Below are 12,156 nucleotides of genomic sequence, written 5' to 3' on the forward strand. Positions count from 1 at the left end.
GTCCAGCGTACTCATATGCGCATCCCTCCTGATAATCCACTACTGTTGACCTTGGACTTAATTACATAATTTGATTATCTTTGGCCTCAGGCTGAACCAATCCAGTTAGAGAGGGAAAAAAAAAGGTTGTTGGACGCTGTGTTTGCAGCTGGACGTGGGCTCTGGATGTTCTACCCCCCGATCAATTTCTGATGGGAGTCAGTTACAAATGACACTGGAATCTAATGATTGAACTTCACGATGCTTGCTTTCTGTAATTGGTCCCTTTCTGCGATTGTACACTCCAACTTGCTGCAGTAGCAGTTATCGACAGGGAAACTTAGGAGCTTACAGGATAAAATCAGAAACTGTTGATATGGGGAGTTGTAGGTCACTCATTGGTCAAATGTTGGATAACCATTAATTTTGGGCATACCTCAGTCTGCTTAAGCGTCCATTTTTTTCCCAGCTCTGGACTCTGTTCTTTTCACCGTTCTTCATTTTGATCTTTCATCTTGAACGTTTTGTCCTTATACCTTGAAGCTTGAAAGCTTTATTTCAAATTTTTTTCTCAATTGATGCATATTTCCTTTACTTTTCCCCTTTAATCTCTTTGCTTCCAAATGGTCCTTTTCTGTGTTACATATCGCCAGTGATTGGCTGTATTCAATTTGGATTCATGAATATTCATGTTTCTGCACTATTATTAAGATTACATATTCATCCTCAGAAAAGTTCACAGGAAAAACACAAAGTTCTTTTATTACGTTCTCTTTTGCATTGTATTTATTTCATCTGATGCTTTCCAGCTTTGTGAACCGTTTTTGCATTTTGCAATATTTCTGCTTGCTCTTTTTGCACTTGAAATGTTTCATGCACCATTCTTACCAAGATGTATATTTTCCCTTCCTTAATTCTCACTAAAAACACCCCTTGCCTTACGTCCCCCCACAACTAGCCCACACTCTCCAACATGACCGCACCGTAATGTATCCCATGATGCATCATAATTCATCCTCCCCTCCCATTTAAGATATCACAGCATTGTTGTATGTCTTCACTGTTCTCGGTGTAAGAGATACCATCAGATTCTGAAAATGCTTTCATGCACAGCCCGAAATATAATCTGTACTGTCATTGTCATGGCAACGTGTCTATTTTGCTTTTGAATACTGTCATCATCGTGATTGAATCATCTCTGTACAACATTTGTTATCATTACCACCGTGGTTATCATTGTCTTCACCATCATCATCACCCTCCTTGACCTTTCACCTGTCTCACCAATCAAGTCCCTGTTTTTCCTCCCAACTTTTTGCCGCTCTTGAGAGAAAGTAATGCTCTCTATGCTTTATTCTCACGATCTTTTCTTGCCAGTTTGTAACGCTCTCTCAGTTTTTTGTTTTTTTTCTCTCGCCATGAATTCACCAATCACGTCACCGATCAGCCTCGCTCGTCTAATCCTCGGGATTCGCCAGCCTCTGTTTTGTCTCTCTCTTATCCCTTCCTCTGTTCATGTCTCAGTCTGGTCTTGGTTCAAGGAGGTACTGATGTTCTCTAGTTTAGTGTAAGATCATATGTGTCTCGCAATAACGGTTGTACTGTCTGTGTATATGCTTGCATTCAGTGTAGGATGCTTTGTGTTCAATCCTGTGTCCAGTGTGCATTCAAACTAAGCCACACCTACTTTGCTTGTGGTTATATCAAAAGTAAATGTCTTGATGTACAAAACAGCACATCAGCATACACAGGCCATTTCTAACTCTGAGCAAAAAAACGTAGACTACATTGGATAGCTAACTAGTAGGTACCGTACAAGGAGGAAAGTATGCAGAGACTGGTTTGCACATGCACATGGCAAGCAATACATATTTTCAGCAGAATGTGCACTACAGTGTTCAGTGTACATAAACCCAAGCGTCTTTCCATAAGCATTGCTCACAAAAGTGCAGGTGCTCAAGAGAAGTGGCCCTTTAATAATATAGATTTTTGATCTGGTATACAAACTGGAATGGAGGGAATATTGGAAGAAAATTAAACTAAAAGAAGTCCCACAACAACGCCAAAAAGGACAAGCTGAAAGAGAATTGAGATAATAAATGAAAACAAACTGAATCATATCAGTCACCATAGCCATGCCACTGGCTGGAGCTGTTGTCCATCGAGTGGTACCTATGCAATGACAGGGTTTCTGGAAGAGGGCATTTGTAGGTGCTGATAGGTGACTTTACCAATGCTTTCAACCCATGATGGGAAAAGTGATTAAAACAGCCAAGCTGGGCAGTGAAACAAATCCTGCCTTTCATCAATGCCGTTTTGCTCGGAGTTTCTGCTCTTTGCCAAGTCCCCCCTGAAATAGCTTTTGAAGCCCTCACACAAAAAGTCACAGAAATTCGGAGAAGAGGAATCCAAACAGAGAAGATCAGCCGCATTAAAGAACTGGGCATAATTGGTTCCAGATGTACTTTAGAAAGATAGTCCGTGTGGTTGTTACTTTTGGTTTTGTTTCTCTTTGTCAGGTTTGTCAAAGTTTTGCTTGTCAACCTTTATAAAGTGTACGCTGTCCACCATCTTTGCTTCTTTCCAACATATCTTCAATAAGTCCAGTGAAATCGCTGAGGTGTAGGTTCAGGGTTACAAGCAGGTGCCTAGGGAACAGAGCCCATCGTTTTTAAAATATTCATTCTCCCCTGGCCTTGTTGTGTCAATATTGAATAATTTGTGAGAATTGCTGGCTTTGACGTGTTCACGAAGGTGGTGGTCGTGCCCCTTAAGCTTTGTATAATGTGCATAAATTAACTTTACATGCACCTTTCATGGTTACCAAAAGGAGCCAACATTGCTCACAGTTTTGAAGTTGAGTCCATCACAAGTTCTTTCACAAGTCCCCTCACAAGTCCTTCCACAAGACCAGTCATTAGAGGCAGGGTGGCTAGTGACAAAGGAGTGCATTCGTCCCAGTTGATTGGAATGGCTCTGTGACTTGGCTTAAGCCTGGATAGGTTGCAGTGGACTTGCAGGGACTTGTCGTGGATTTGGCTGCAACACTAGTCTTTCTGTGCCTCTTTTTAGGGTTAATCTGTCAAAGTGTTTATATGCAAGGTGTTCATATAATCATCAAAATTTCAATTTTGGAAAGGATCAAAATTGGTAATTTATTTTCTTATTTTCTCTTATTTCTAAGTATTCAAGATTGAGCCAATAGCATTTCCATTTTTTAAAATTTATTTTAATTTTTTAATTTATTTTTTTATTTTCTCATATTTCTGAGTATTCAAGATTGAGCCAATAGCATTTCCATTTTTAAAATTTATTTTTAATTTATTTTTTTATTTTCTCTTATTCCTAAGTGTTCAAGATTGAGCCGATAGCATTTCCATTTTTTAGTTTTGATTTTTAATTTTAATTTTTTTTTTAACTTTAAGAAGCCATGTGGTTTGTTGTCAAATTATATCTTTTGAAAATTCTACAGTATCATGTACGCTGTATAACAGGTACATGTACAGGTGCATATGTTAGTATAGGGATGGTTGAGATGTTACATGCATTAAGCCATGTCTTGAAGTGTATTTGGTATTAATTCAACCTTCCTGAATCTTCCAAAATGCTACACTGTGCCTCTGACCAATGGCACAGAAATTCATGAAGCATAAGGGGATGTATTCTGAGAAGAAACAGGTTACCAGCCAAAATGACAAGTAAAGTTCATTGCTTGGGACTGGTCCCCTGCTCATTTTTGCAAGGCACAGAAATATGCTTTGCATCACTTTCTTCTACTGGATATCCATGAAATTGGGCTCAGGAACAATGTTGGATTTTGGAGGAATAAGGGGTAGTGGGGGTAGGAGACTTATTCCCTGGAAAAAAAATTGGCCATTCTCAGAAGATTTTTGTTTTGAATCCACCCTCACTTCAGCAATAGTATATAAGGCAAACGGGGTACTTTGATGTGGTAAGCTGTATTTTGAGAACAGCAGCAGACTACCAGTGACACAAGCTCAGGATATGTAAATAGAAGTCCTGTTAAAAGTCATGTTTAACTTTTAATGTAAGTGGTGTCATAGAGTATTCCTTAATGTAGAATACGGCTAAAACCATTGTTTCTAGACTTATAACCCAGTCACAGAGATATTTTGCAGTTCAAAAATACGGATGTTTGTAGATGTGATTTTTGGTCTTTTCTGCAACAGTAGAAATGTTTGGAGCTAGAAGAACTCAAAATTGGTCAAGGTGATCTTAAAATTGGTCAGGCTGTACTGTGATCGTCCAGTTTTATTTGTACTGTTCTTCTTTGTTTGTGTGAGCTTTTAAACCCGAAATAATTTTTGCTTGACGTCCTCCCCTTCACGGTTAGGTAGAATGGGAATGTATCAATCCAAAGAAGAAATTGAAGAAAAAGAACTACCACAACTCTGGAACTGTGTTCCTGACGAAGTGTGAGGTAAGTGGAGATTGTCATGACTTAGACAAGGACGTTTTTCTTTATCATTTTTACAGCAGGACCGCCCTGAATGTATGCTGTAATACATGTATTTTTGTGTAAAAAGTACCATTATACATTTGAAAATTTATGAAAATTTGAAAATATATTGATTCATGTAATCTTTAATGAAGGTAAAATAAGATCAGTGCACAGCACGGCTTACTGTGTAGGCCCTCAGTACAAATGGCATAGTAAAAAGACTTACATCTCACAAAGCAAATAAAGACATCAACGTACATGTATTTTTAGATCCAGAATAGTGTTCGTGTAATAATCACCTGCGAAATCAAAATATTTTGACAGCATTGGTTATGAGTTGTGGCATAGGTAAGAAAAAAAAGTCTTCAAAATTTATGAAATGCAGCGATGAATCCCTTCTTTGCAATGGTAATTTCTGTTGTGTATTTTGACAAAGATGAGACAACAGCATGGCATCTCCAGCCTCTGAAATGCTCAACGACGTGTTGGAAGTTGTTGCGCGGCAGGCAGATGCGTTATTTTCGTCCCTTCGGTCTTTGCACGCCTCCCTTGCTGAGCATTTGCGAAGAGAATTGCAGCCAAAGCGGCCATAAAGCCAACTCCAGTAGAGGAGTATGGAGGGGGGGTGCCAGACTGGTTTGGCAACAATAAACGGATGGTGTTTTGACAGAATTAGTCTGGTAATGGGATTTGACACTCTCCCTTGATGCAGTACCCTCCCCCTCCCCTCCCCCCCCCCACAGAGGCAGCCAAACCCTGATTGTGTCAGCGTGTCATTGCACTGTGTGACAGGGCTGAGCGGGGTGTTAGGGTGTCGGGGAGGGGACATCCCAGACACCCCCAATCGACGAAAGACGTCAGTTCTCATTTGTCGGACCATCTGCGGCCCGGCCCTTGTCACGAGCTGCGAAGCAATTTAAAATATGACACAATTGGGAAATAATCCTCCCCATGCAATCAGCTACACACAAGTGGCCATGCTGTATTTCACGTCATCCAGAAAATGATAGCTGTATACGGTTGTCTTCTTTATCCCTTTAAATATTGCCCATGCTGAAATGTTACATTTTTTCGACTCGAAAAATTTCCAGCTAAACTTTCCATTCTGTAATATAGTGTTCCTTAATTCTTGGAATAGCCGATTGTAAGGCTCTGGTCTATTTGGTAAATGTCAAAAAAGCACTTGTGAATTGAAAAGCTTAGAAGTATGAACACTATGCTAACTTGACTAGAATATATCCCATCATCGAGAACAAGATCCTTTCCAATTAGCTCTTTTTTGGGGGGGGTTAGTCTCCCGAGGCCAATTGCATTGAACTGCTAAGCAATGGTATTTGCTTAGCAAAGAAAATGTTTAACAAATGTAGGTAACTAGCCAAAATGCCATGCACTGCATACCTTGGTCACTGCCTTCTGCTTAGCACATATAGTTTCTAAGCAGTATTTTCCACTAAACCACACTGGGAAATTACACCTTGGACAATGCCCCTGCTCAACCTATCCATGGAACTAATTTGTCAGGGTTTGTGAGGCAATCCAGCAAAAGGAGTCTGAAGGTATCCCCCAGTTTGTTTTGTAAATGCTGTAAGAGAGATTACTTTCAGGTTGTTTATGTTATTTGATTTTGGCATCCAATAAATGACTTAACAACATCATGTGAATGGAATGTTAACGGTTTCTACTGAATCAGTTGTGAGAGTTTTGTGTTATGGCCGTTAATTCGAAAGGAGTTGAGACAGTTTGAGACTCTGTTAGGCTGTGGCACATTCAAAACCTGGAATTAGCATCAAAATAAGAAAAAAAGGACCCTCTGTTAATCAAAATTTTGGCGTTAAACTGTCTTTAAAAAATTATTTTGTTAAGGAAAACAGACACGAGGTGGAACACACTAGTCACTATTTCTTTTGGCTTTTTTTTTTCAATCCAGACAGAACCGACCTAATTAATCGTGAGTGTTGCCGTTTCTCCCTTGCACAAGGTTGAGTAAACTTGCACCGGTCACCGATGCAAAATAATACCCGTATTTTCCCCCTATATTGGAGCAAGTTGACCTTAATTTTCATCTTCGTGGGGCAAGCAGTTTGCCCACAAATCAATACTTAATTAAAAAAGCAGAGTCACTGTTACCTGCTTGTCAGTTTGGATCGCAATGGCCCTTCGTAAAATTTCAATGAATTAAATTGTGGGGTTTTTTATTCTGCTTTTTTATTTCAAACTCCATCTCTGTCTGAGTTCACCTGCTTGATTCGAGCTGTGAACCAATCACAACAGGAGTCTCACCATTCAGTGTCGTCGTGACGGTGGAAGGAAGTGTTAAGTTTGACAGTTTGGGGCCCCATTTTGCAACAAGGTCAACTTGCTTGTGTTCGTGTTTATTGCATATCAATGAAGTGATAATTTAACTAATTAGTACAAAAAAATTTCAGGCAGCTGTAAGGTTGAATGCCCTAACTTAAACAAAAATCCACATACAAGTAAGAAAACAAATTGACCATGTGTAAGAAAGAAATATTCTTCAACATGTGCTTGAAAATGCATGTAGATAACTTCAAAAAGTTGCTGTTCTTAGGCAGATCTAGAAATCATATTAACTTTGGAATCATCAGAGAAATTAGTATAATATAACAAAAGAACGTTTTTCCTGCAAATGCTAATACTCGGTGTCCTTTCTTTTTACGTTAAATGTAGAAATGCAATACTGGTCTGATTAGTTCTGAAATTCATTCACAGAGCCATTTTTCACTGTCACAGAGTTTTTTTAAGGGGAGGGGGTCACATTGTGGTTGGGATACATTTCTTAACCTCAGAAGAATTATTTCTGAAACACCATTTATTTATGTTTTTTTTACCACTAAAATGCTTAGCTCCAGTGTACCAGTGGGGCCAAAATTGACGTGAATGTCTCTTGAATAGTGCTTTGCTAGGCAATATCAAGACTTTCATCTGTGACTTTGTGCTAAAAAAAACAAGTCTCTCAAAAAAGAACTGGGTGCTGAAACAGCTTGCTGCCATCAAAATCATCGTGCACTCCAAATAAATTTGAGCCCTTTGGTTTGGCAGGCAGCTATATATTCCTTATTTGAATTCTTGCTATCCTAATCTATCAATTACAATGACAGAGAGATACTTCTCTGTTCTTAAACATTTCTTTATGAGATGAAAAGCAATCTCAAGTGGTGTGGTATTCCCTTGACCCCCCAAGTAATTTGCAGAATTCATCTCAATCCCTTTTACAACCCTCTTCCCCTCCTCAACTTGGCATCACTTTTAATCGAACAACGTCCCAGCCCATTATACCCTTCAACACCGATCCACATATGCTGAATTTTAGAGTCTTGTAATTTCTTTCGGGCATCAAATGGCCTCGCGGCGAGTTATCGACCTGGTCATTTTGATCGCTCGCTCTGGCCCGTGGCCGTTCCGTTTCCGTTTTTGCCCGTAACCCTGCGGTGAAACTACTTAATTATGGCTAGTGGATGTTGTGATTATGCCTGGTGTTATTGTATCTTTTATCCTTCAGTCTGTTTACTCAGTTTGTATATATTGTGTAGACTGTGGGCAGTACATACAGCTTACTGTGGGCAGTTTTTTGGATGTAAATGATGGAGTGGAGGTATTCAGAGAACACAGCTCATAGAAATTTCCAGATGTTATATTTTTGCAAAACAAAAGATTTCAGAAATATGGGCGTCTAACATTTACTCAGTCTTGAAAGTGTGTGTATCCTAAATATCTAGAGTTGCTGACTCGAGTCATGTGACTTGGACTCAAGTCGGACTTGAGTCACTATTTTTGTGACTTGTTACTTGACTTGTAAATACCAGCTTTGACTTGTGACTTGACTTGGACTTGCAAAAAATGACTTGTTACCAACCCAAGTCAGACCCTACTCGACCTGCCCCATATATTTTTATAACTCGTAACTTTGTAAGTTGACGCCGGGTTCTTTTTGCTTATTACAGCTGGACAAAAGAATGTGCAGCTGGACTTGTACTTGGATAAAGAGACTTGTGACTTGACTTGTGTTTAGACCAAATGACTTGTGACTTGACTTGCCATGTGACTTAATGACTTGGGACTTGACTTGTGACTGGACCTAATGACTTGTGACTTGACTTGGAATGGCATATAATGACTTGTGACTTGACTTGTGACTGGACCTAATGACTTGTGACTTGACTTGGAATGGCATATAATGACTTGTGACTTGACTTGTGACTGGACCTAATGACTTGTGACTTGACTTGGACTTGCATATAATGACTCTTGACTTGACTGACTTGCAAAAAATGACTTGCTGCTACCTGTGTGAATATGCAGGAATTCAAGGCTACAGTTTGTAATAAGAGGTTCCAATCCTTTCGGCAGATTTGTTTTTCTGACATAGTGGGATATTATGACAGACCTTTTTGTGTTTTTTCTGCTTCGTCACCCAGGTTAAGAGACAGTACACCTTCCTGGACTACATTTTAGGTGGTTGTCAAATCAACTTCACAGTGAGTTATTCCTTTCTGTGTACAATAGAGCATTCAGTCATTGTGTACCAACTGATGTGTGCACTGATGCATATTTCTGCCATCTTGTTTCCAACAGTGGTGACACTCATGTCACAACTCTCTCCTCCATATAGATGGCTCTGCTCTCAGTAAAAGTGGTCTCTTATTTTTTATTGCAAATATTATTAAACCGGTTCTGCAGCTTGGAAGGGATCGTTTGCGAGGCACCATTTCCTTTGACATCTTGTTTAAAGGCAACTAGTGTGGCATTTCATGTCTGTTTCTCCGTAGGTTGGTATAGACTTCACAGGATCAAACGGCGATCCCCATGAGCCAGCCTCTCTCCATTACATTGATCCCACAGCACCCAACGAATACACCAAGGCAATAGTGGCTGTGGGCGATGTCATACAAGACTATGATAGGTATGACAGATAAGTGGCTAGACAGAAAATCAAACACACACCACTGGTTTGTGGCAGAAAATTAATATGCTTCATGAGAAAAAATTAGAATAAATTGTGTCTAAGCGCTGAAGCCTATTGTGGGTAAATATTTGAAGTATTTCTTAGAATTTCATTGGAGGGGGCAGGGAATTTGCCCCCCTTTTTTGGTTGTTTGTTTTTGACAAAGAATTCTTCATAGGTAAGAAGGTAATTGATACATTTATTTATCAAATATTAGCACCAAAATCTAAAGAAAGCAACACCATAAAATGAAAACAAGGATGTCAGGACCGCGAATAGGGCTTTTGATATTTTTTTTCCCCCATCATCATGTTGAATAAGCTCTGAGCTGCATTCACTTTTGAATATGTTGCCCCTGATACCAAAAACTAGATACGCCGTTGATCATCAGTCGGTTGGCAAGCAGTTTGTGATGGAGAAGCAGCATGTAATCAAGACAACAGAAAGTCTACATCTACATGTATGCCTGAAAAACATCCTTTTTTTTTCTTTTTTGCCCGCAGTGATAAAATGTTCCCAGCCCTAGGCTTCGGAGCCAAAATTCCTCCCAACCAACAAGTGTCACACGAGTTTGCCATCAACTTTGACCTTTCAAATCCATACTGCGCAGGTGAGATCAATGATTCTGATAGAATTGGGCTGATCGCAGAAAGATGCAGTCCTTGAAAACAGGCCATAAAACAGGGACTTTTTTTTAAAAGCTGCAAGAACTCCCCTCCATTTCAGAAGGAATGAAACAGATTTTAGACCGAATTCTTGTTTAAAACAATTGTTATGGCTTATTTTAAGATTCAATTGTCAGAAGGATTTGATATGTTGGGGACTTGATAATTTAACTATGACAATTTTGAGTAAGCAAGGGCATCATTTCTCCTTTGAGAAATTCTCCTGTTATCAAAATCTCAGGCCCTCTAATTCTTTAGATTTAAAAGAAAAATGGGAACAAGTGTTAAAATTGCATAAATTTGCTTTATTCAAACTTTGTCTGAGAGAAATGAAATACCTTTATTCAGGAAATAGATTAACATTTGAGTCTTCCCTTTTCTTTTTGAAATTTTTTGAAGGGTGGGCGGGTCCATAGCACCCTCTCTATAAATGGGGTCCTTAGAATATCATTGGTAGGGAACAGGAATTACTCACGTACCTTTGTGCTCTAGGAGTTGGAGGGATAGTGGCTGCTTACCAGAACTGTCTCAGACAGATCACATTGTGGGGACCGACAAATGTCGCGCCGATCATCAACCACGTGGCCAAGTTCGCCAGGATGGCCAATCAGGATAACAAGGCCTCGGTGAGCCATTAGATCTTGGCTTGTAACCCCTTTCTGCAAAGAAAAAGTCAGTCAATGGCAGGTTTGATCCAACATTTTTGACTACAACTGGTCATCATTTCAGCAGGAAATGACCTAAAATTCTCGAAGACTTCTGACCGACCAGACACCATTGGGAAAATGTTGCATGTGTGCCAACTTGGCACATGCCCAGTGTAGACTGATGCATATTCATCAGGGCTTTCCTTGGCTCGATCACAAGGTCACTTACAAGTCCAATTCGAAGAAGCAAAATAAATAAATTGCAAGGGAATGCACTGTTCACAGTTTAGTTTAGCATGTGGTGTGGTTTGAAAGAGGGATGCTTTGGTATGGCCATGTGATGGTCTTTCCACAGTGGCGAAAGTGGGGAACATTTTACAGGGGGGCACTTGGGGGCCCTCATTTTCTAGAGGGGGACAGTCAGTGAGAGCTGTCATTGTTAAAACACTGACCGAGGCAGAGTGGAAGGTAGGCTCACAGAGGGGCACGGGCCTTAGCACTGGGCGTGTGCCACTGTGCCCCCCCCCATTCTTGTAGAGTCTTAAAACTAATATGCCAGCTAGTTTTAGTGAACCATGTGCCACTCTTATCAGGTTGACGAACCAGCCAAAAGTGCATTGTAAATCCGCATACCGTGGGACAATTTCAATATGTTCATTTCCCGGTTTGTACCTTCAACAGCAATACTTCATCCTTCTCCTCCTTACGGACGGCGTCATCACTGACATGTATGAGACACGGGATGCTATCGTGGCTGCCTCCAAGCTCCCGATGTCTATCATTATCGTGGGGGTGGGCAATGCCGACTTCTCCGACATGCGCATGCTGGATGGGGACGACGGGGTGCTGAGATCGCCCAGTGGGGAACCGGTATGCAGGGACATTGTGCAGTTTGTACCGTTCAGGGACTTTAAGCAGGTGAGGTGATATTGAAACACCCCCCCCCCTTCTGCTAGGCCTGCGATGGAATCCGGTCACAGGCAATGTGCATCTTGTGTCTTTTTGGTGGGTAACCTGTTTTTGCGAAGCAAGAATTGGCCTCTGTTCGTGCTTGTTGGAAATTGCAAATTTTTGCTGGGCCTTGGTGTCTGATTTGTTTCACGTAGACATTTGGCTTGTTACAGTTTTGGCTTGTTACAGTTTGCTTCTTCAAATTTGTCAATGGAGTCTGGGCCCATGTGGCAAAACCCTTTACACTCTGGTCTCCATGGAGTATACTGTACCTTTCAAAATCCTTCCATCCTCAGGATTGGAAAACTGAGAGCAAGCAATCAGACCTTCCCTGCTACGCGACTCTCGGCCATATACTCTGTTTAGACCCTTGGAACCCTGCACAATGACACTTTGAATAAAACATAGTCACACCACGCCTTGTTTACATGCATGCTTTCCTATGAGGTTCAATGGATAATATCAAATATCACTGTCATTACACAGCTA

The 12,156-nt window shown here is 40.4% G+C and overlaps 1 protein-coding gene across 3 annotated transcripts in view; it reads left to right on the plus strand.

The window, feature by feature from the left end:
* Nucleotides 1-12,156, plus strand: part of LOC110981333 (copine-3-like) — a 58,212-nt gene that overhangs the window by 41,018 nt on the left and 5,038 nt on the right. For all 3 annotated transcript variants that reach the window (XM_087137604.1, XM_022238840.2, XM_022238839.2), the window contains exons 9-14: nt 4,334-4,420; nt 8,878-8,937; nt 9,229-9,362; nt 9,908-10,014; nt 10,562-10,695; nt 11,398-11,634. In XM_087137604.1, coding sequence (XP_086993730.1) covers nt 4,334-4,420; nt 8,878-8,937; nt 9,229-9,362; nt 9,908-10,014; nt 10,562-10,695; nt 11,398-11,634 — 759 coding nt within the window. The remainder of the gene's footprint in view (nt 1-4,333; nt 4,421-8,877; nt 8,938-9,228; nt 9,363-9,907; nt 10,015-10,561; nt 10,696-11,397; nt 11,635-12,156) is intronic.

This window comes from Acanthaster planci, linkage group LG06, assembly GCF_054643075.1.
Source record: "Acanthaster planci isolate LZ-2023a linkage group LG06, COTS_SCS, whole genome shotgun sequence".
NCBI lineage: Eukaryota > Metazoa > Echinodermata > Asteroidea > Valvatida > Acanthasteridae > Acanthaster > Acanthaster planci.